The sequence below is a fragment of the Eleutherodactylus coqui genome, chromosome 3 (assembly GCF_035609145.1).
Source record: "Eleutherodactylus coqui strain aEleCoq1 chromosome 3, aEleCoq1.hap1, whole genome shotgun sequence".
Classification (NCBI taxonomy): Eukaryota; Metazoa; Chordata; class Amphibia; order Anura; family Eleutherodactylidae; genus Eleutherodactylus; species Eleutherodactylus coqui.
The window spans coordinates 252,416,617-252,441,672 of NC_089839.1; the positions used below are offsets into that span (position 1 = coordinate 252,416,617).

A 25,056-nucleotide genomic window follows, 5' to 3' on the forward strand; every position below is an offset into this window, starting at 1 on the left:
CTAGAAGTATAAGGAACACAAAGCAGAGCTCAGGGCCGCCTTATAACCCTGCCACTAGTTAATAGACTAATGAATGCTGAATACAGTCCTACATAATGCCTTATAGCGGGATGAAATTAGTTGAATTTTAAAGACTGGCTTATTTGAAGAGTCTATAGACCTTTAAGCTAGTTTTTATTACTTCAGTGCCCCTAAAATATAAAGTGAAGCAACTTTACAAAAGCTTTTCATTAACTCTCTTAATTTGTGTCTATAGCTCCTATGGAGACCCATGTGATATACGTTATAACGGACTACAGAAATAAGCCCTGTGTCTTCTGATCTGGCAGTCATGTATCTGCCTGCTACTTCTTCATAACCTGCTAATATAGATGCACTGAAGCAATAAAAAAAAAAAGTTGCAGTAATATACATTTTACCTAGTTGGGTCACATCTTACCAAAGTGGACAAGAACTGCTGTCTGTTCACAAGAACAACCAGTAGCGTTCTGAAGGCGGCTGCATAGATCGATGGTACTGAAACCATGTACAAAGTCACTTGAAACTTGCAGTTGGCTTCTAGTTCACCATCTTCTGGCTCTCAGAGGATTTGCCGAAACTGCTTCTGCGCCTCTGTAGTTGCTTCTGAGAAACCGGTCTACATCTCTGCAGCCTTTTCAGCATATAAACCTGTAACATATGTGCTCGCTGGCCTTTATAGGACTCAAAGTCCCCTTAATTTAAGGCACTTGTTATGTTAATGAGCGCTTCTGGTGGACTTCCCATCACTAAGCAAGTCTTTCAACCCCACCCGCCCCCCAAGAGTGGAGGCCTTTACTCCAATGGTCAGTGGTGGTTCCAGCAGACAGACCCCTGAGATTTAGATATTTATGGCATATATTATGCTGCAGATGTCTCTATAGGGGGAACTTTATATTAGAGCACATGGGAAATAATTGCATCACTTTCTACGGCTGTATTGTCCGAGTGCAGAACAAACTTGAATGTATTGTGCGCGGTCACTTCATCGGCAGACGTCGTTTCATAACTTTGAGTTGCTGCATACCTTCACCCGTTTACCTGGGGGCATACAATGGCTGCATGAAATCCTCTTCCTGCTCAGAGAGCGCTTACATAATTCTTGTTTACCCCCCCAGCCCAACACTCCTTTGTTCCATGTTTTTGATATGTATCTTGAGATTGCAGATATGTGATTAATTCGCTTCTTCTATATTCCTCTTTGGTCTGTGTAGGTGGATGGAAATTAATTCTTTCCTGCTTGGTAGAAATCAACTTTGACATAAGCTGTTTCTTCTTCTTATTTCTAAGTTTCCGTCTAACGCTTCTACTTGGGCCAACTTGTAGCTAAGCTGATAAAGTTGTAGTATTTTGTGGTTTCTTGGCTTTTCATACAACTGATTGCAAACTTCTCCTTTTGCAACTGACAACGTATGCATCAACTCTGATGAAATCTGATGTTTGCACAATCAACTCTCCAAAATATAGTTTTCTAATCCTATTTTAATGAGATTGTATTTTCAGTTGATGCAATAGAGCATTTTGGGAACCTTCGCAAAGGAAGTTCTGTTCAACCGCTCATTTGCCCTATCTAGAATATAGTGATACATCACTCCCATTCAAAGGACCCACGACTACTGTAGAGTAGTACGAGAAGTCTGGTAGATGTGGGTTCCACCTCTGGGACCCAAACCCACTTTGAGTTGTGGCACCCACTGCTCTGGTTTGTCTGTATGCGTTGGTTGGGGGTGGTCAGGCGTTATGGAAACAGCATGGCACAGAAAGCCACTTGTTTCTGCTGATCCCAAATTGTGGAAGTGGCGTAGCTCGCTGTGCTGCACTGTTTTCAGAACACCCATTCACTTCTATTGGAGTTATTTTATTGGCATGTCCAAGCTGTGCCTGATCAGCCCATCAGGCTTCCTTGTACACAGTGGTCTATGTTCCCATTGTGGCAATGTTTGGCTGAGGTGGGAACACTCCTTTTAAAGGCTTTAGACACTTTGGGAAATTTTCACTCTTTTCTTAAATCCATACATTTTGGGCTGAATCACCTTGCAATAGGGATTTTATATTTTAAAAAAAAGACACCATTTGGCTTCTGTTTATCGCAGTATACAACAAATGCAGAAAGCTCATCGCTAGCAAATCCATCAGTGAGCTCGTCAGACGGCCCAGTCTCCAGCCCTTCTATTGAACCGTATAAGCTGATTTAAGACCAGATCAAAATCTTAGTGGTCATAAATCTACTGATTCGGGAGACAGAAGCTGAAGATGGAGCCGTCACAGATCCACTCTAAAGGCAAGTTCATGCATTACAGAATTGCTGCAAAATTTTGGATTTTACTCGAATTCTGCAGCAATATACAGTCTGGGAGGAAGTGTACAAGAAACCGTTCACACACGTATGGAGTTCTTCACACCCGGGAGCATAGGATCTGATGCAAGGAATCCGCAAAACATCAGTCCAGCTCTGATACAATTGCAAAGAAGTGGTTTTTAGGTCCAGCAGCGGAATCTTAAAAAAAACAACAAAGTTTGTTTAAACATAATGTAAAAATGTTCAGGCATCCATCTACAAATGGCTACGAGTCGTATGGTTGCAGCCTGAAACACGTAGCGGTTTGCAATGGATTTCTGTACATTATAATTGTTTATACAGACAGTATTTTCTCTCATTTAAATAGGCTTGCTTGTCGCCCCCTTCCCTGAGGCTTTCTGTGATGTAGAGTGTTTGACCACGTTTTAGTTCTTGTAATCCTGCGATTGTTCTCCGCACGCACAATTACAAGATGTATTGTAACTAGTCCCATTAATGTGTTTGCTTAGGAGAAAATCAATAGGATGTATATCCTGTTAACAAGGTGCGGGTTTTGTAACAAATTAATGATTAACCCTCCCCAGAAGAAGGTTAAGGCATTCCCATGTCTTGTCATTAGATTAATGGAAAGTGATAACTGCAGTATGATCCTTTTACACGGGGCGAAAGGCCTAGAAACGACTGCGTGAGTGCTGATGTCACCACTAAGGTTGTTGGCGGCGCTCGTGCAGAGTGTTGAGAAGGGCTTCTCGCTCAGCGCTTCACCTTCTATGTGATTTGATTGTCACTCAAATTGGTTCGGATGCAAGAAGTTTGAGTGATAATCGTTACATTAAATGGCCCATTAGCTGGAAGTGCGATGTATTTGTATTTGAACGTCTACACTTTTTTTTTTTTTTTTAATATAGCCCTTTTCCAATCCAGTGTCGGACCGCCTCTGACATTGAGAATTGCTCCCATATTGGGCAAGGTCTGACAAGTTTTGAACGCTATACAGAAGAGGGCTCTGGTGTATTGTAGTATACATATGCAGGAGAGAACTCTAGTGGTGGCAGCATGTGCTATACACATTGTATCCAGTTATAGGATGCCTCTGCATAGCTCTGTATTACCGAGATAGAGATCATTAGAGAAATTAAATCGTTTTATTATAGAAATGTATGTAATATAAATGTACATATACTTACATGATTAAAAATGATAGTTCTGATGTAAAACACTCATAACTTGCTTGATTTTCAAAAAAATGCTAATAAAGTCATCATGACAGGTCATATTTGTATTTCTGTTGAATAATTCCAAAGAATCTACAACGTACTTTCCCATCCAAAATAACGAAGAGCTGGGGAGCATACGGGGGGGGGGGCAGGGAAATTTGGATTGGAAAGGGTTAATTGGGGACGGGGAATGTTTCAAACGCTCAACATGGGCTTCCAGGACTATATTGATGACTAGTCAATTGATTTAAGGGGCTGCAGCGCTGTGGTCTTTGCATTGTTCACCAGGCACAGCGCCATACATTGTGTAATGGCTGTACCTGGTATTGCAGCTCAGTTCCGTTGAATGGCACTGAGCTCCAGAAAGCCCATGCAACTGATGAACACAATGTCTCACTTGTGAAGAATTGGCAAGGATGGGTATTTCTGCCATGGCCTTTTTAAGCAGTTCAGAGGGGTGCCAAGGGTTGGACTCCCATGATCCTAGGATATGTCATCAATATTAAAGTCCTGGAAAACCCGTTTAATGTCTTTTTAGAGAACCACTAATTATATAACTATATAGTACATTTTCCCTACTGTGATTAGAGAAGGATCTACAAAATACTACAACTTTATTTCTGTCCTCTTAATGCTCTTCATTTATATGCTGATTCCTTAGATGATATGGCTTGTCGCATGTACCGTGTTTCTGTACTGACACTTGTTTTTCTTTCTCTTTCCTCGTTCCTTGTTGCTTCAGATGTTCATCAAGTACATAAAGGTTAGCAACCTTCTGTGAATGTTTTGTGTACAGCCGATGAATGCATGGCTACAGATATATCTGATCATTAGAGCCCATCCACATTTGCTTCTAGGTGCCATTAATTTAGCGCACTGATCGCCGACCCTTCAGAATAAACTTACTGTTTTGATCTGACCTTTCGTATCGTTTAGGTGGAGCTTATATCACATTTTGGATCAGAACATTTTTGTCCATTAAGTCTCATAAGGTAATGTGAAATTCCGAGCGTGTAAATCTGTAAATATGTTACAAGAATTGCAATCAAGAAAAGTACATTAACGATGTAGGCCAGAAGTGCCAAAACTTTACACCTTGTAATGTGGCCAAGGATTGCACCAACATAGCCCAATGTATGTAAGTGAATGTGATCAAGTCATGACTAGCCAGTTCCTTTGAAACTAAACCTGATGATCACAGTCGCTTGCCTTCAGATTCAGGGTAGCAGCGCAACAGTGCTATCTGGCAATGCAACACGGGTTGCTCCAAAAGCCACATTTTGAGACCTGGCATACATGTGAAAAATATTACATCTAGTTATTATGCCATGGATTCCCATGACGAGCAACACAGCAAGGGGTTACAAGTCAAATGTGGCTCCAGAGACGGTGGTTGGGGGGGCCACTGATCTATGCCATGTAGCTTGTATTCCCTAGAGTAGCCATTCAGTCTAATAAAGTGAACTGGAAATGACGCAGGGTTGTCCAAATGGCCAAAACCTTCGCTGATGCCATTGCTGTACCCTAATGTTGCTTCCAGCAGTAAAGAATGGCTATTGGGGTCAGTTGATCACTGTGACTGAGCCATCGCTTAGGCCTAGCGGGTTGAGACTAGTAGAGATCAGTACATACAGGGTGATTCCACAAGAATGGTGCAAAAGTAAAGCCAATTTATTAATTCATGAATTGACATACAACAGCCGGAATGACCTGAAAAGATGGAAGAGCTCTTCATGTTGTGAATGCACCTTACAGATGTTCCATGTCATTGGGGCATTGCATCTGTAAAGTGCAACCTGAAGAATTCTCTGGTGGATTGACACAGGTGACTCTTAAGAACCATGAATGGATACTGCTAACTTCCTGCTATCTTCTAACTAGCAGTTGGGAAACATGATGTGAATACTGTTCATACACGGGGGCAAGAACATCTTGTTCACATGTTGAGTTGCCTGAAATGTACCAGAACGGTGTATATTGAATAACCCATTTAGCTACTGCTAGTAAGTTGGCCTCTGTTCACACCTGCGCCTTGTATCCAGTTATAAACCGTGTATTGATTGTGTAGTTTTTATATTTGTGCTGTGACTTTTGTTCGCTGTGCGGCAGATTAATTTGTACCGGTCCCTTTATCACTTAGGGTTTTCGGCACCAGCATGGTAGAGGAATACGAAGAAGTTGACTCTCAGTATCATTCAGAACGCCCTGATATTTATGATGAAGATGAAGGTAGTTCAAATCCCCATAATAATGTGTTTTGTTCTCCAGTGGATTCCAAGCTGAGCCATTGTAGAGTCCGTATAGTCATCATTAATACAAAGCTGTTTGGCACCAGCAGGGGTCATAATGTGGCTTGCAACCGCAAGGAAAAGGTACTATTGCGGCCCTCAGTTTTATATATGGCTTCCTGGTATGGACCAACGGTTCACAGAAAAGGTTGACTGTGATAAACTTGTACTTTTTATTATGCTCTTCTGTGCACATCACATTCTATAGCACAGATTTAATTGAAAATTGAGAAGCGATCCTAGATTTTGGTGCAAGCAACACATGCAAATTCATGGCTCATTCCAACAACAGAAGTTGAGCCACGGTGTATAGCCAAGCAAAGTGCCTCTGGCCAGCCACAGATTTCATATGGGCAACTCTAATGCCAACCATAGGCTCCCCAGTGCAGGAGGAAAAAAATTACATTTAAATTCGTCATAGTTTCCCTTGATGAGCAGTACCAAAGATGGTGATATCCCACTTGCACTATATGCCACCTTAGGTGACACACAGCTTCTCCCCCTCCCGTTTCTCCTCTATTTGAGCTCAGCCATCTGGTTTGGTGACACATGTGATGCACCCTGGTCAGATAAAGGCAGCACATCAGCTAGTATGGTATACGTTGCTGCCCGCCCAGTACAATACATACCTGTCTACCGTGGCGCTCTGTTTGCAATGATCCCTTACTCCAGCCAGGACTTTACTGGTAAGAAAAAGATTTATAAAAAATATAATTTATGAAATTCTGAATCTGTCTGACTTCCAGATTATCCGATCGATTACAACACAAGAGATGACAAATCATCCAAGAATCTTCTCGGCTCTGCTACAAGTGAGTGGTGCATCCTACAACATGAGGGAATCATCAGGCTTATCCCAAGCATCTCCGGGCTGTCAGGATGGAGGTCGTTGTATTATATCCAGTTTAAAGGCTATGGACACATTTGAGGCGCAAAATATATATTTTTCGCTGTTAAATGCTTGTATTTTGGGCTGACAATCCTTTTTTAAATATAGTTAAAATTAAGCATCATTTGTCTTCTGTAGCTCCTGCACATCTCTGTATATAGACTCTGCATTCTAAGGCCTCTCACACATGCTGTAGGCAAAATGCCAGGTTTTTGTTCGCGGCGTTTTGCAGACGCACATTACTGCCTCCAACAGCGGCTTTTAACGCATCCATCATTGGGATGGCTGATGAGGTGCTTTAATCGTGGTCAAATAGAGCCGACAGCGCTCGGAAATCACGGCGTTAGAAAACTGATCGAGCGCAGTGAAATCAATGGGAGGTTTGTACCGCGATTACCATGGCGTTCAAAACATGACGATAATCACGGTAAAAAAAAATGTGTGAGCGGCCTAACGGTCCTTTTACACGGCACAATTGTCTATATACTTTACAGTGATGGGAAGAAAATGCAGAAGACTAATGAAGCAAAGGAATAGAAAGAAAATATTTGGGCTGCAAAGGTGTCCATAGCGTTTAATCTTTTTGGTTAGTTTCTACCCCTATAGAATGCATTTTAACTCTTTAATGACTATGCCCCATACACTTCCACTGTGTGGCCTTTCCACCTTTTGCGTACAACAAGTCTGAAGTTGTAGTGCGTGCTATTTTGTAAATCAGTGTTCCCCAACTCCAGTCCCCAGGGACCCCCAACAGGCCATGTTTTCAGGATTTCCTCAGTGTTACACAGGTGATGTAATTATTGTCGGTGCCTCAGACATTGCCACAGGTGTTCTTACTATAGGATATCCTGAAAACATGACCTGTTGGGGGTCCCTGAGGACTGGAGTTGGGGACCCCTGCCGTAAGGTATGCCATTGGGGTTAGTTGTGAGGCCAGACCCACCGAAATACTTCAGGTCTTGTTCCGTTGTAGATATGTTCCTTGTTCCTCTTCCTTTTGGCATGGTCTACCTTTTTTCTGGTGGATTCCAGTGTACATAAGGTAAACGTATCTACCCAACAGTGAACCATTGTTCTAGCATCTATATGATAAATCTGCCATATATATCTAGCAGATTTATCAAAACTACTGCAGGAAAAAGGGAGCAGTCAGCCCTGACCGGAATCCCTCTGTAGAATGAAAGAACTTGGTCATTGGTTATGAGTAATTATGCTGTTTCCCCCCTTGTGCTACATTGATAAATTCCCCCTAGTGTGCGAAATCCTGTTTATTCACTGAACATGTCCTTTTTACATAATGCTGATTATTATCGGTGTAGGAGGGTTGCGTTTGGCATGACAAGGCTAAATGCTCGGCTGTCTTGACTCATTGTCAGCGCTGCTTGTCTCTGGAAGGTGATAATAAGTTACCTTTCTCTCCACATGAATAGTAATTCATTGTCGTCCTTCAAGAGGCGAGCAGCACTGACAGTGATTGATGCTGCTGTGAAAGTGTCAGCTCATTAATGAATGAGAGAAGCACACCTTGGCCACGGAGATGTATTGTGCACGCACAGCCCGAGCTGGAGGCATGGCCCACGTGAGAGGGGAATCATGGGCCAAAATGACAATTGCTTCTGTTTTGTGTTTGAGCTCTTTTATTGTCGCTGTGAGCTTAGCTGCTGAATGTCACCCCGTTAGCCATCTTACACTACATGACTGATATGTCTAGGATGTAGGCTATCAACCAGAATCATCATCGTCTGTGCATTACGAAATGCATAATCTGTTAGAGGAGGTATAGGAGATTTAAAATAAATGGGATGTCTACTTAAGAAGCAGCGCCACTCTTGTACATAGGCTGGGTCTGGTATTGCAGCTCGGCTTCATTCGCATACAACTCCTTAGAACTGGAAAGCTCCGTCATATCACAAGTAAGCATTGTGGGAAGTTATATAACTTTCTATTATACTAAACATTTCAAGTTTGAAAGTTTTTTGTTTTTTTTTAAAGTGTTTTCATTCGCTGGCAGCAAGCCTGTACATACATAGTCCTGCTGGTTTGGTTTTTTTTTGTGACGGCAAACGAATATCTTAATGCTGTAGAATTAAAAGCCAAAATATATCAGAAAGTTCTAGAACTCTTCATACATCCAGTGATTAAGCATTATTTACATAAAACTGGAAAAGCCTGTTAAGATCTTGCTGATCTCCCTATAAACAAAGCCTTGTTCGGTTGACTTGGCTCTAGCTTCCCTCTTGCACAGAATGCACGTGTTCTGAATGGGGAGAGGAGGCTTAGATTTCTGTTGGCTTCCATCTTGGAAGCCAAATAACAAAAATTTCAGAAGTATTGGACCATCACAACATGAATGACACCCGACAATCCCCGTTGACTATAATGGGGTCTGTCTGATGTCCATTGGGCATCCTGGCGATTTTCATCTGGAAGTTTGGACGAGATCTGTGATGGAGGCTCCAGCGTAGATGTGAAGAGGGCCTAAACTACTGCCAGACACATCTGGTGGCTCATTTCTTGCCAGAACTAAAGGATCAGGGATTGAAGTTCATCATGTCTGATGCTTCTCACCCCCCAACATAATCTGTAGAGTCTCCAAAGGCACCCGTATACATTTGATCAGTCTGAAATCTGCAGGTCCATTCAACATTATGTATGGGGGCTTGCAAATATTTTATCACAGCAAGATCATTTTTACTATTACCTTATTCAAATACATTTTCTTCTCATGAATAGAAAACATTAAAGGGGTTTGCCAGGATTAAAAAATTGCAGACTTGAAACAGTGTAAAATGAAGTAAAAAATATATACTCTCCTGCTACAGCGGCTCCCGGTCCAACGCTGGAGGCTTGGAACCTAGAAGACGTTGGTGGGCTGTCGCGTGCATTCATTGTGCGCATGACTGTTTAGCCAATCACAGGCTTTAGCAGTTCTTCCATGGCCGCTAAAGCCTGTGATTGGCTGTGCAGGCACGCGACTGCCTGCCAGGATCTTAGTGATGAACACCCAGGGCTGGACGGCAGCCTCTGAAGTACCAGAGTGTGCAATTTTTTTTTTTTCTTTTAACACCATTTTTAGCCTGTAATTTTATTTAATTTTGTCCCAGAAAGCCATTTAAACTGTATCGTAATTCCAGATGGACTAAAAGGGTTAGATAAGTAGTATATTGTCCATTATTGATCTGGAGCAGATCTCCTGGCCTCCTAGGTGCATCATGTGTTCTTCCTATTGTGCCGGAGTTGTTTCCCTACATTTACACGGCTGCGGTGAAGTAACGTTTGCTTGTGTTCCTGCGTTCTCTGCAGATGCCATTCTTAGCATGGTGAATAATCTTGCAGCTAACATGCTGGGGGCGAATTCTAAGGAAGAAATCACTGAAGGGAAAGGTAGCCGCTTTATATTTATATTCCAGTCTTACTGTAGTATGAAGAGAACATATGAGGAAGGTACACCTATATATTGTACTTACTGGTGTTCTAGAGGCTATAGTCAGATTGTCAGGTAAGCGTTGGGCAGTATTATAGCCTCTAGATCCCACAACTTGGGTAGGGTAAAGTGTAGAAGAATCCTGGGGCTTCCCAAAGCATGTGCCCTGCACCGCAGCTCTATTGGTGTCCGCAGACGTGGTGAGCTGTATGCATTCTGTATGTAGCCTAACTGCTAAGCAATGCAGCTCACAGGAGCAAACAACCCTGTAATCACCGCTGTGGTGCTCATGTGTGAGACGTACTGTGGGGTATTCTAGAAGCAAGACCTATCAAGCGATTTCAAGGTTTTACATTAATGACTGGGCCACTCAGTCTTTTATGTAAGCATACTTTGCTAGCTTAAAGGCTATGAGCGCTTTTTGGGGTACAAACTTTTTCCCTTGTAAATGCATGTATTTTTGGGCTGACTGTTATTTTGCCAACAGGGTTGAATTAAAAAAAAAAATTGCGCTGTTAGTCTTCTGCAACTTCTACGTATCACTGTATAAGTTTCTTTGTTCTAAAGTAGCTGATAAAAAGTGCAGAAGAGAAGAAGTAATCAGCCTGTTAGTCCAGCTGCACTGACAGGTCTCCTATTAAGACTTAAGGGACGTTTACACGAAAGGAACATCGCCCACAATTCGTCCAAGCAAAACCGAGCAATAAATGTTCCGTGTAAATGCATAGTCAGCATAAAAAAACATCACTTGATTGCGGGATTCCCGCTTGGTGTAAATGTTCCCTGCTCAGCACATCACGTGGAAGATGTAGCGATGAGTGAGGAGCCCGCGCTGATCTCTGCCTGTCTAAACCCTCTGCACAAGCACTAACAAGTCATCCCATGTAAAAGTACCCTCAGACTGCTGTCTATCTACCGTACAATGATATGTAGAAGCTGCAGAAGACGTTTTAATTAAACCTTTCGCTAAAAGTATTTTAAGCGCAAAATGCATGCATTTAAGTGGAAAGAAAATTTGTCTTGTAAAGGTGTCCAAAGCCTTGAATCTTTTTTTTTTTTTCTTCGTGTTTTCCACTATAGAATGCATTGCATCTCTGAGGATTAGGCCCCGTACACTTCCACTGTGTGGCCTTTCCACCTTTTGCATACATTTTTTTTTTTTGTGTTGTGTTTTATGGAAAAAAATTTTTAAATCAATTGCAATTGTAAATGTTGTTGTTTTTGTCTTCAGACGCATGCATGTATTACAATACACTGTAAGCTGCTTGATTCTGTTCTAAATCTGAGAGCTGGCCTCCTGACTACTCGTCTGCAGCCCCTCTGCTCTCCGCAAATCTAAGAGCCAGCCTAGTCAAATAAAACTAACCCAAATCAAAGTTTGGTGTTTATGAGCTTTCAGGGGGAAGAGATGCGGCTGCAGACTGACAGACAAGGAGGCGAGTGGCACAGAACGGGTTCAAGCAGCTTACACTGTACATGTGGATAAGACACACTGCAACGTTTTTAAGCAAAACCAATTGCAGTTGTGTTCTACAAAGTATATACAATGCCATTATTAAATGTATGCCTCAGGTGTCCGTGGCTTGTATAACTTGGTCATCGTAAATGTTCGGCACAGTTTCAAACTGGTGCTTAAATAGTACACTAACCTTTGGAGACGGCCCGGCATCTGGGAAAGAATTTCTCTGTGGTATACACATTGCTAGACACGGGAAATGAGGTCCTTATTAACCCTTTGCAATACAATTTTCAATTCAGGATTCCCTAGGGGGGGGTTTCTCCTGCCATTATACAATGGTGCCATCTGCTGGCTAGAGCCAGCACTACAGTATGTGACATGCCAGAGAGGCCCCCGACAACAGAGCGGCCAGCAATATACAGTAAGAATACACTGCCGGACGTCTTCCGACATCAGAGCTGTACAGGCTTCAATCAGAATGTAGGAAGATGTCAGAAAGTGGATTGGAAAGGGTTAACATTTTGTTGGGCTGCAGTCTCGCTCGCTGTTTACCTGTATTAGGACATTACAATACAATTTTAAAAGTTTGGTCTGGTGACCTTCTCCTTAAAGTCAACACCGCCATCGCACCCTGATTTTACTACATACAACCGTTGATTACTTAGTTTTATATTTTTAATCCATAGTTTTGAATGGGAGTAAACCGCAGAATATTACAACAGAAGCTCCAGCCGCAGGCACAACGGAGACACTTGAGCAAACTCCAGTTCCTACAGCTACGTAAGTCGTCTTGGCCCTTGGCCGTCACGTTCTATAGCTAGAAGTACAGCTAACTCAGTTTACGATGCGCTGAGTACATGCACGGCACTTATCACCATGTCCACATGCACTTGTCTGTGCATGTCGACTAGATCAAGCTTATCCCAGAGTCAGCTTGTTAGATGTGCAAATACTCCTTTTCTCACCACTTTTAAGTGGGAGAAAAAGTCCCATGCCCCCTTCACACACGACGATTGTCATCTGGACGAGCGAGTGACATCACCACTAAGTCGTGTGCGGTTTTCTCGCTCGTCAGGATGCCTAGACAGGCAGATCATCGTTGAGGATTGTTCACTTCTCTATCAGTACTTCACATTCCTATGTGTTTAAACATAACGAGATCTGAGCGAGCCGGCGATTTAATTTTTATGCAGGCTGAAACTGAGCGACAAACAAAGTGTGCGATGGCTCGCGGTTAGATGTAACAATTGTCGCTCAAATGAACGACAATGTGTGATGATCCTTACGTGTAAGTGGGCCTTGGATGTAACATTCCAAGGGCACACATCGTCTGATTAGTATATAATAGTTCAGTGTAAATGCGAGCCAACAACTAATAATTCACTCGATTGTCCATTTTATTCCGGCTTCCTCATTGGCTCGTTCACTTATCGTGTGGTTTAAGCAGCGCTCGGTCAGTCGCTCTTAGTCACTTATACAGCGAATGGGAAAGACTGAGCCAACGATGAATCTGCCTGTATAGGCGGGCTGCACGAGAGCGAATGAGCTAGCAGCAACGTCATCCGATCGTTCAAACGATAATCGACTTGTCTAAAAGGAGCCTCTTGTCAGGAAGTAAAACCCTTTTATTCTACTACCTAACTTTAAACAAGTAACACACCCCAAATATTGAGAGCCTACAAAGATCATTCTGGCTTTATTTGAATCAAGCTTCTGTGCTTAAATATGAAATGGAGATCTGAGCTTTAGTCCTTTTTCTAGCTGCAGCAAGTGTTTAAAATCCGGATACATCACATAGTTCTAGGACGTGACAGGGTTAATGCACAGTATTTCTGATTTTCTAAAGCATTAAAGTGACCCTCTGGCTTGGTTTTGTGGCAAAATTATTTCCCAGGGAAGAAGGGGGGGGGGGTATATTGCTTACAGTTGTTTGTTACCCCCTTCTATCCACCAGCTTCTGGCCCCAGTTTTGGCTTTTCAAGATGGCTGCCACGATTTGCTACCTAGCTAATACTGTTCTCTGATTGACTAGTACTGATCATGTGAGCACCTCTGGCCAATCAAAGCTGGTATAGTGAATTAGTAGTCTGATACTACCAATGCACTGTGGAGGTTAAATAGCCCGAAGAGTGTGTCTGCCGTCTTGGACTGCCAAAAACTGAGCCTGTAACCCATGGATTTGAGGGATGGCAGGGAAGAAGTATTGCGGGCACATATCCCCTTCCTTTCTAGCTCTGGCGCAGAGTTTTGTCCCAAAATCGGAGGGTCGCTTTAACAATACAATTCTCCATTGTTCAGATGTGAACACTTGTGTACTGCCTTCTCTAAAACATATTTGTTTTACTTCACTCAAGGTTGGAGGAAGAGATTGTGACTCCTCCGACGGTGTCTGTACCCGAACCAGAGGCTCCCAAAGAGAGTCCCATCGTTCAGTGGGTTCAAGAGGAAGACGAGGAGCAGCCAAGCCCGTCAACTGTGACTCTCTTGGGCAGCGATGACCAGGAGGAAGAAAAGGTGTCGTGGTTTGAATTTGAGACCCAGGTTTACTGTGGGGAATTGGCCACCATCTGCTGCATCTCCACTTTCTCCGAGTACATTTATAAATGGTGCTCAGCTATTGTCGCCATTCATAGGCAACGCAGTAAACCTTCAGAGTACAAACGGAAGGAGGAAAAGGACTCTCGATCCACTGAGCAGCCTTTGGCTCCTTCGGCTACCGTTGAGCCCTCGATCGAACCTTCAGAGAGCCGGATCATAGAGACCACAACCGATTTCATTCTAATAAATCCTGGAGACTCTCTACAAACTGCTTCTGTAAATAGGATTGTAGAATCCATCCATCTGGAGCCTAGTCAGACGCAGACCATTTCTCAGTCTGTGGTGGCAGATGAAAGCATATCACCAATTGTATCGCCTTTAGAGGTCACCAAAATGGTGACAACCCCAACTCCTGTTTTAGTATCTTCAGACTCTGTACAGGATCAAACAAAGGAGTTAAAAACAAGCGATGTCCCGATTTATGCTGAGAAACCAATGGTAAGTTTTGAGGACAGTACTTTAACGGGTGTTGTTGAGAGCACCAGGGATGAACAGGTTGACTACACCAACATTATTAAAACTACGGAGACTCTTCCGATTCAAGAAACGAGCACGACGTCTGTGGTGAGCGAGTTGGAGACTAAAGACTCATTAAAACCCGTAACAACACAGGTGGTTGATAGTCCAACTGCCATGGAGAAAAGGGAAGAGGACCACATTACTGAAGATGTTTCCATCACTGGTAGCTTGCACAGAAGTACTACTGATTTCTATGCTGAACTACAAAATGCTACTGAACTGGGTTATACCAATGGAAATCAAGTACATGGCTCCAATCAAAAGGAATCCGTCTTCATGCGGCTCAATAACCGTATCAAAGCTCTTGAGGTTAATATGTCTTTAAGCAGTCGCTATCTGGAAGAGCTTAGTCAGAGGTTAGTAAAATGATATTGCCTAGTCTTTGTGTGTGTGTAGATGCTTAGAGACCCTTCCATTAGCCAGCATGAAGAGCCGTTCCAGCTCCATTATGATTGTATCATTATATGGTCTCCTGGCCATTGCAATAGGCCTGTATAATACGGCATTTCCACTTAGAGTTTTTCCGGCTGTAAACCTGATGGCCTATCCATAAAATTGGTCATCGATAGTAGATCGGTGCAGTGTGCCACCCAGGAGCATCTGCTGATTGGCAGGGGTCCCGAGCGATGGACCCTACACTAATCTGCTATTGATGACTTATCCCAAAGGATAGGTTGTCACTATTTCTTTTTTTTTTTTCCCTAAAAACCCTTTAAGCCTGCAGCTTTCCCCATGGATATTAACAGATTCCCAGGGGCTTCATCATCCAGACTCAATTGGGACGACCCTTTTAATTTTGTGTCTGTCTATGGCCTTTTGTTTTATGAATATTTGTTTTAGGCAGATTCTTTGTTACGCCCCCAGCTGCCATGGAAAATTATGTAGATGACTGACAGAGGAAGCGTTGTCGTCTTTATTGGCCGCGGTGTATAAGAGTTTTTAAGCAATATGAGACTAACTTTTTTCCTTTTTAATCAGTGCCCTGATGCCCGAGGCTATTGGCCGCAGCATGGGCATCAGGCATAAGGTGCTTTTACATGGAAGGATTATTGTTTGGATTCCTGCGATCAAGCAAGGATCGTAACGATCATCGTTCAGTGTAAATGCGTGAAGAACTTGTTCGCCTCTCATTCGTTCTTCAGTTCTTGCATGCAGAAAACCGATCGGATCTCTCCTTGTAAACAGGCAGCCATTCACTTATGAATGACAGCCTGCTTACTGTGGATGGAGGTGGGTGGGCCGGAACGATTCCTGACTCGCGACCCGCTATACCTCCATTCAGTGTAAAAGCACAGGAATGATTATCGCTGGGACGACCTGTTGGGCATCTGTGACTGACAGAACGTCCCATGCAAAAGCCCACTTATATATGCATAGCTCTGCAATCTACTGAAGTGCTGCTGCAAATGGGCAACATATCGATAGACCCCTTACCTGCTATAAAAGCAGACTAAAACTAGGACCTTACACTGGCAGAACCGATGCACAATTTTTACAAAGATCATTACGTTTTGCCTCTTCTGATGAAAAGACAGAACATCGCTTCACTCTTCACAATGTTATCAAATGCATCATTCCATGTATTATATATAGTGGTGGACGACTGCAGCCAGTAATGATGGTTAAAGCAAGTCTCTCACATCCATTTTGGCGTCTAAACCAATTGTATCTATTGGCGGACGACCTATTAGGACAAGTATCCATCTTTTCAGTCCTTGCTTGGCAATGGAATCTTATGTTTTCTGCAGCACACGCTGTATATATGTTGCTCTCACACTGCCTAATGGACGATGCACTGACTGCTACAGACCCCGGCTCTAGCCCAATGTCCACAGGTGTGTTTGAGTTGCAGGGTATCCACAAATCAAGCCGCCCAGAGGGAAGCATGGGCGTCTGCAAATTAATTAAAGCATGCAGATTTGTTTTGCGCACCTTTCGGTCCCAAAAACAAATTGCAACACGCTCCATTTTTGTGCGGTTCCCGCATGGACAGCTTCCATTGAAGTCAATGTAAGCTGTCCGATCCACGGCACACCTGCAGCGCACACTGCGGGCCGTGAAGACCATACACAGTACAGCAAACCTGGAAGTGGAGAGGTCCGCGCGGATGCCGCTGCCGGGAAAATACAGGTGCGCAGGGCTTACTGGCTGTGGGCGGGGCAGGATTTCGTGTGGGATTCCCTGCACGGAATCAGACCCGCCCGTGGACATTGGGCCCCTCTACCCCTGCCTAATGATTGATTCTCTCCAGCTACCTGGAGCTTGAGCTGGAGACAAGGGGGAGGACCTTTTGTTCTTTATGAGAAATACACATAATTACTGATGCATACACAGAGAGCTGATGGTGAGAATATAGTTTCTTACATAGGCTGCCAGATTTCACTTGTATCCTATGAACTGGTAGATTTATCTTTACTCCTGCAGCACAAAAAAAGGTTTTTATGTAGATCATATTGAAACTTTTTTTTTTTTTTTTTTTTTTTCAAAGGTATCGAAAACAAATGGAAGAAATGCAGAGAGCGTTCAACAAGACGATATTAAAACTTCAAAATACTTCCCGAATAGCCGAGGAGCAGGTAATATACGGCATCTGGAAACTTCACAGCAAAAAGTTAAAAGATTTGTCCACAAGGGATGCGCACACCGCAGATTTCCACTTGCATGCAGATAACTTTTTTCATGCTGCGCGTGCGGATTAACATTTACACGTGGTGCGGGTATTACATTTACAGCATGTCCGTTTATGATGCACATTTCCACCGCAGGTTGATGTCCGCAGCACAATTCTTAACTAAATCCAATGTAATATGTGCAGATTTCGAGGCAAATCGTTTCTGCTGCTGACTAGATCTCATGTGGACGCACCTTTTAAGTGCTAGAAGTTGAATTTCCTCTGGGCTCTTAAAGGGGTTGTCTCGCGAAAGCAAGTGGGGTTCAGCACTTCTGTATGGCCATATTAATGCACTTTGTAATATACATCGTGCATTAAATATGAGCCATACAGAAGTTATTCACTTACCTTCCCTGCGCTGGCGTCCCCGTCTCCATGGCTCCATCTAACTTCAGCGTCTAATCGCCCGATTAGACGCGCTTGCGCAGAAGGGTCTTCTGCCTTCGGGTCTGTCCGGCAGCAGTGGCGTTCTGGCTCCGCCCCCTTCTACGCGTCATCGCGTAGCTCCGCCCCATGACATGTGCCGATTCCAGCCTCCTGATTGGCTGGAATCGGCACATGTGACGGGGCGGAGCTACGCGATGATGCGTACAAGGGGGCGGAGCCAGAACGCCGCTGCTGCTGAACCGAGCCGAAGGCAGAAGACCCTTCTGCGCAAGAGCGTCTAATCGGGCGATTAGACGCTGAAGTTAGATGGAGCCATGGAGACGGGGACGCCAGCGCAGGGAAGGTAAGTGAATAACTTCTGTATGGCTCATATTTAATGCACGATGTATATTACAAAGTGCATTAATATGGCCATACAGAAGTGCTGAACCCCACTTGCTTTCGCGAGACAACCCCTTTAAATGTTTTAAGAATAACTCCTGGCATATTAATTAAAATGGTCTGCGATTCAATTTAGTCAGGCATCAATAATGTACACATTGGCGTATTTTATATACTTTTTCATCACTTTAAGGGGCTGTTTACAGTTGCCTTATACTACTAGCTGCTTTTCTCTACCCATGAACGGTCAGTTTCCTTATCTGCCTGTGCAAGCTCTTTTTACTCAGATACTCATTGACGCAGAGTTAAGGCCCATTTAGACACCGATTTAGCGCTCAAAATTCGCTCGAAAGCCATCTTTTGAACAATAATCGTCTAAATGTGCCCATCTTTCAGTTTTCTGATAAACGGCTGTTTTCAGTTCTGCTTTAAAACCATGGTTCGGTAGGACTGCAGGCTGTGTTCTGCCACCAGAGAGGGGATTGCCTTGTCTCAGCTGTCAGCCCTGCTAGCAGAACAGCTGGTAAGCAGGACGGCATGCTGTCCATGGTGCTGAATTCTCCATGGGAAACTAGAGATTACATAGTTTTCTCTTAGCAGCCCCTGGCTGAACAATGGAGCTAATTACAAAGCTCACACCTCCTTCTGAGTTCTGCAACAGCTCCTAGAATCTCATTTGCATGCAAATAAAGCTGATTGGCACTAATTGCTATTGGTACTTTGAAAGATCAGCAATTGTTTTACAGTACTAATAATCTATTGAAGGATTATCTGTGTGTTTAAATGGGCCTTTACTAATTCTGTCTAATGCCGCATTTACACGGGATAAGCTGTTGGGCAAACTATGCCTGGCAGCTCGTCCCAGTGATGCTCATGCTGTAACACAAATTATGCAGATTTTCAATGGAATTCATTAATTGCTTTGCACTGAGTAAATTCTGCTGTGGATATCTGCACCAAAATTAGTGTAGAGATTTCTGTACAGATTTACTCCATGATGTATGATTTGTGTCTTTAGTAGTTTGACAGCCAAGCTTAAGGTGGTTATACACACTAGTTGTATATTGGCTAAACCCATCGGTTATCTAGTTTACAGAGGATTCCTTTCCTCCAGGGAAGATGAGGATTGGGGGTGAGCATCTGGCTATCTAATGTGTATGGCCAGCTTTAGACTAGGCAGTCTAAAAACGCACCAAATTTTGCCATGGCTCTGGGACATTTTTAGCCTGTTTTGGCTAACTTTATACCACCTGTTGCTTAGTTTTTGCCAACTTTTTGTTGCAATTTTGGCAAAAATTACGTTTACACCGAGCCCTATCCAGAGATGTTGAACCCCTTGCTGGTTGAAGCAGTGTTCTATATTCACGAATGGCTCTATAACGTGATGTGACATCATACGCTAGAATTGAGCCAAATCTTGCTGCAATTTCTGCCCAGGACTCGGTGCCGTCAGCTTAGTAAGTCTGCCCATTGTGTTTGCTCTTCCTAAAAAGGAAGAATATTTCAGTGTATCTACTGGGCGCATTGACTTCTGGCTGGCAGCAGCAGAGGTCTTATAATAGGCACTTGTGACTTCTATATTAGATGTATTCTCTATCCTATATTTATGGACAGATTTGGTGCAAAATACGACATTAATCATTTACAAATCAGATTATTTTCAGCCATAGTGATCGGTGGAAAAGGTGCCTCCTGGAATCCATGCCCATCATGCACAAGAAGGAATTAAAAGAAATGTTGTAGTTTTAACATTTTAATTATTTTTCAATTACCTTAATGTTCCTGACGGGTGTCAGCATAACAATAGTGAAGAAGCAAAGTATATCCGTAATAGACAATCAAATCCTTCTTTTTTTCTAAACAGGATCAACGTCAAACAGAATCCATTCAACTGCTTCAAGCTCAGCTGATCAATATGACCCAGCTAGTGTCTAATCTGTCCGCTACCGTCACTCGATTAAAGCGGGAGGTAAGAGTGAAGCCTGTGCTCAGTAGGTGAATGCACTGTATGTATTGTTACATTGTGTAGACAGATGCCTTTATATCCGAGATGAGCTCACAGGGCATTTATTTCTCTCATCTCCGCACCCTAATGGCACTTTTACACGGGCCGACAGTCGTTTAAACAACTGCACAACCGCTGATGTCACCACTAAGGTAGTCAGCACTTGTGCAGAGCCTTTAGACCAAAAGACATCCTTGGCTTCCCGCTCAGCGCTTCACCCTCAGCACGCAACGAGAAGCCAGAAAATAGTGAGCAATTTTTATTTTTTTATTGATACTGCAGGCTGTTTCATTCACTCCAATAGGTTTCAGCCTGCAGTACCAACCTGGGCCAGCACAATGTACAGGCCGTATTTTATAATTGCTATGCACTAAAACATATAGTTTGTGGGGCTAAGACTACTACACCTACTGCCCCTAGTCTGGGGACAACACAGGGCCACCCAGTTCTTGTTTCGGCTTCCATGTAAACAATTTCTGTATTTGATTTTTATTTCTGTTTCTAATTAGTTTGAAACCCTTTTTGTTTTGTATTTCAGGTATCTGATCAGCAGAGTTATTTTGTCGTCTCTCTAATCTTATGCATCTGTTTGGCGTTATATGTTTTCACTCGCTGTAGGAACTCTTCTCAGTTTAATGATGATGACTTATCAAAAATCCCTAAAAGCAATAATTACCCAAGTCCTAAAAGGTGAGTCCAAATATCTTATGTTGGTGGAACTACGGACGGACAGAGAGTAGAAGTAATGATTTGTACAAATCTATGTTGTAGCATGGATAGGATTAGTATAATGGAGAATTGATCTTTCTTTTTACTTTAAGCTCGCACCCGGCATTATAGCGTAAGTAACAGTGTTAGTAATTAATCGCTCATTTGGACACCAATTTTGCGCTCTTAACAGAAACCTGAAACATTTTACAAAATTCACTAAAGTCACCCAGTTTTCATTCAGGTGAATTATTGCAATCACTGAATGTTTGTGCAGTTTGCTGCACCCTGTTTATTTTAGAGGGTAACTCAAGTCCAAATCATCTCCTATGTCATGGCTTCAAGTGAGAAGATCACATTCGTAAAGCGAGTGTAAGAAAAAAGAGCTCTACACAGTGTCCATTGGTCACCTTCACGTTCGTTCTTTCTAATGCATTGTTTGCACTCTGTAGGTTTTCTCTGGATTTAAACACTTCCTCCACACACCGAAATCCGTGCTTGCAGTGCGCGTTAATGAGGTTTTCATAATCCGTTTTTCAATCCAGAAAAAATCTGCATTGAATAAAGATCAGACCGCGGGATTTTATAATCCATTACTCCTGCAGATTTTGTACCGAAATGCGTTGCATTAACTTCATTAAATGTAACTGGAACTAATCCACATTCTAGTTAGCGGCATAAATGCTGAGTTTCAAAGGAAATCAACGGCACATTTCCTCTTAAGCCATGGCCCTTAGACATATTCAGATGAGCATCTGTTATGTCCACCAAAACGGTGCAAAGAAAAAAAGATGACACTTGGATGCCATCGATATGCTTTCATACGTCTGCTCTCTCGAGTGGGCTATTCACCTTTGCAGATTGGACCCAAATAGTTCGTACTCTCTCCCCCATCCCCCCCCCCCCCCCCCATCCCCGCGCGCTCTCCCTGCACACCGCAGCAACTCACCTGTCACCCGCGCCGGCAGCTGAATCTTTAGAGACGAGCGGGCAGGTACTCGAATAAGACACTACTCGCTCCAGTAGTTTGCCTTATCGAGTATGCTCACTTATATCTAGTCAAGTCCATTGGACGTACAGATGTGCAATGCGCTCTTTAGAATAAGCTCTAACGGGAGTTGTGTCAGAGGTCTGAGCGCTTTTTAGAGTAGTGTATCTCCATTCCAATGCCCCACCCTCATCTCCCAGCAGAGATCCTTCTATAGAGAGAACGCTTGTGGCAGGGTCTGAGCCACTGCCAATTAGATTACCTGTACAATACTAAGGAAATCCTGAAAACATGGCCTGTTGATTACTTGAGAGCTGGAGTTGAGACCCTGCTCTATGATCCTTAGGCTAGATGCACGCTAACTTATTTTGCACCCTGTGCTATCCGTGTAATTCCATGGAGAGAGCGCACAACCCTAGTATAACCTATGAGGCTAGACACATGGACATTTGTTTACTTACGCCATGATCCACATGAAAAAAAAAAAATGTATGGCATGTTCTCTAATTCCCAGGCAAGAAATAGGACATGTGCCATGTTTGTGTATATCGGGCAGTGCATGGATTGGTGTTGCTGTGCTGTCCAATGCAAGTTGTACACAAGTCTCTCAGGTTTAACCCTGTAACTGCTATTGTGCGTCTAGCCTTTAATCCACGGCGGTCTGAGATGACAGGCTTTACAAATGTGATCTTTTAACCTGTTTCTAACACATAGCAGAAGATCATTTTGGCTGCATTTCCCCTTTAAATATCCCTTTAATCACGCCTCTCTTCCTTCGGCTCATGTCATTTGAGCAGTTGAATTACTGTGCATTGCTGTGTAGTACGGTGCTTACCCTGTAACATCGCAGGCAGTAGTAGTAGTTTGAGCGCCCCCGTACATGAAGACCAGCGTGTATAACAATGTCGTGATGTGATTGTGTCTCTAGTACCAGTAATTATAGCCAAGTCACTGACTAACTACTTTCTTTTGACTTTTTTAGATGTTTTTCCTCGTACGATGATATGAACCTTAAGCGAAGAACCACATTTCCTCTTATCCGTTCCCAGTCATTTCACCTATCAAGTAAAGAAGGTGCGTGTATCCCGGAGTTGTATTACATAGGGCACATACCTGAATGTGTTTAGACCCCTTATGATTTCTCATACACATATAACCTACTAACTCATTTATCGACCGAGCATCCCACAGAACTGTCATCCATCATAACCCATAGGCTTATAGGTTATAGTAGATTTGAAAACTCTGAATACATGGTCATTGGGGGAAAGCCAGTATGTAGAACAATATATGTGCACAGATAAATGGAAATATTTAGGACCAATTGCTCATTTACCAACCAATCAGAGTTGGAAGCTAGGTTAGGTTTCTGTCCATAGCAGCGATAAAAACAGGAAATGTAGAGCTTCCATGTGCACATCACATATTACACGCAATTGGATTAAGTGTCCTGCACTTGGAAGTTCATCAGCAAATTCCTTTAGGGCAGTGGGGTAAAGTTTTTAAAGAGTTGTGGGGGTGCCAGGTATACTTCTGAGTTACTGTGACGAGTTAAACTTTTCTGCATCTGTATAAGTCAGTTACCTTGCCTTAAGCAATTGAAAAGCTGCCATTTCTCGTCTGTGTCATTGGGGGGCACTGCAAGACTTTGAGTATAGCCGCTGCCACTAGGAGGCCTACTAGTGGCAGCAGCAATATACCTGCGGCCTTACTCTGCCCCACACACACAGACACACACACTGAACAGTACGAGAAATGGATTTTACGGTAAGTAACAAATCCTGTTTTTACAACAGCAAAAGCCATTAAAAAGCTATATAAAGAAAATAATGCGATAAGAAAAATTTATCTACTACAGTTTACATGTCAGTCAATAGATTTTCAAGGATTTGGGTATATTAAGATAGCTTTTCAATAGCTGGAAAGGGAACCTGTTGCCACCTATTAGCACCATAAATGAAGTTATGGTGCCAGCCGTGGAAGTTGGTGCACAGACCACAGAGTGGACTGATCTCTGCAGGCTGTGTGCACACACTTCTATAGAGAGATCAATGGGAGTGCTTGCAGTGATTAGTCTGCTGTACTGTCCGTGCGCTGGCTTCAACAGCAGCTCTGTGTACATGGGACGATTATTGCCAAAATTCCAGTGATTATTTTGGTGATTATTGCTCCATGTAAACTTAACTTTTAGTGTATGGTGCTCCTAGGTGGTTACAGGTTCCCTGTTAAAATGAGAAAACTTTTAGAAGAATTTAACTTGTGGGATGACTTTCTGCAACAAGTTATAAGCCAATGAACAGCTATGATCACAGCAAAAGCCATCGAAAGGGAAAACGAGCGATCCCACTAGAATAATTTATTGCCTGTCCACAGGACAAGTCTTAAATAATTTGATCACTGGAGGTCAGACTGCTGGACTCCTCGGGGGTCATGAAGACTGCACACTCTGAATCCCCCAAAGTCCATTTACTGTCGCTGGAGAGGCAATCTACCTCTGTCACATAGATGACCACCACTCCATTAACTTCTATGTACACTGCCGCCTCATTCACTACGGGGGACTTGGGGTGCACCGTTCTCACGATCCCTATTGGGTCGGACCCTCGGCGATCAAACATTTAGACCTGTTTCTGGTTAATGAGTGACTGGCTAATGTTGGTGCAGCCAATATATGGCTGAATGCTACATTTATGTCGCTTAAACTGGACCTATCCCTGGGACTAGCCCGTAACATCTACTTCATCTATAACCTGTCCTTGTCAGTTGTTACCCAGTATGGAGCGTCTTAACTAGACGATCTCCAAAAGTGATCAGAAGGAAGTAAAGCAGCTTCTCCTTGTCCTATCTCTCGGAATCCTTTCGGCCATCAGAGGGATCTGGACGCATCCCTGTAGTACTGAACCCCTTTTTGTAAGTCGGGGGAATGAACCTGTTTTTTGTTGTATTTCGAGGGGACATTTAGTGAATGCAGTTGCCACATCTAGTTAAGTTCTGATAGGCAACTGTGCAGATGATGCATATAGAATGGAGCCAGACCTGATGTGAAGATTGTCATTGTATTTGTGTTTTCCCATTTTTAGCCTCGAGTAAGACAGCTAGATGTAGTGCAGGAGTGAGGAAGGTGCACTCTTCAGAGTCAGTCTGCAGCCGGCACCAGGCGGAGGTAGCCCAGCGCCAAGCAAGCTTTTATATTTAGCCCTTTGAC

General features: G+C 43.1%; 1 protein-coding gene across 4 annotated transcripts in view; it reads left to right on the forward strand.

The window, feature by feature from the left end:
• The window catches only part of SUCO (SUN domain containing ossification factor), a 72,076-nt gene that overhangs the window by 41,588 nt on the left and 5,432 nt on the right, over positions 1 to 25,056 (forward strand). For 3 of the 4 annotated variants that reach the window (XM_066597300.1, XM_066597303.1, XM_066597302.1), the window contains 11 exons: positions 4,277 to 4,297; positions 4,471 to 4,526; positions 5,675 to 5,763; positions 6,569 to 6,634; positions 10,015 to 10,095; positions 12,281 to 12,374; positions 13,949 to 15,067; positions 17,200 to 17,287; positions 20,015 to 20,119; positions 20,694 to 20,845; positions 22,834 to 22,925. In XM_066597300.1, coding sequence (XP_066453397.1) covers positions 4,277 to 4,297; positions 4,471 to 4,526; positions 5,675 to 5,763; positions 6,569 to 6,634; positions 10,015 to 10,095; positions 12,281 to 12,374; positions 13,949 to 15,067; positions 17,200 to 17,287; positions 20,015 to 20,119; positions 20,694 to 20,845; positions 22,834 to 22,925 — 1,963 coding nt within the window. The remainder of the gene's footprint in view (positions 1 to 4,276; positions 4,298 to 4,470; positions 4,527 to 5,674; positions 5,764 to 6,568; positions 6,635 to 10,014; positions 10,096 to 12,280; positions 12,375 to 13,948; positions 15,068 to 17,199; positions 17,288 to 20,014; positions 20,120 to 20,693; positions 20,846 to 22,833; positions 22,926 to 25,056) is intronic. The other variant, XM_066597301.1, reaches the window with a different exon arrangement.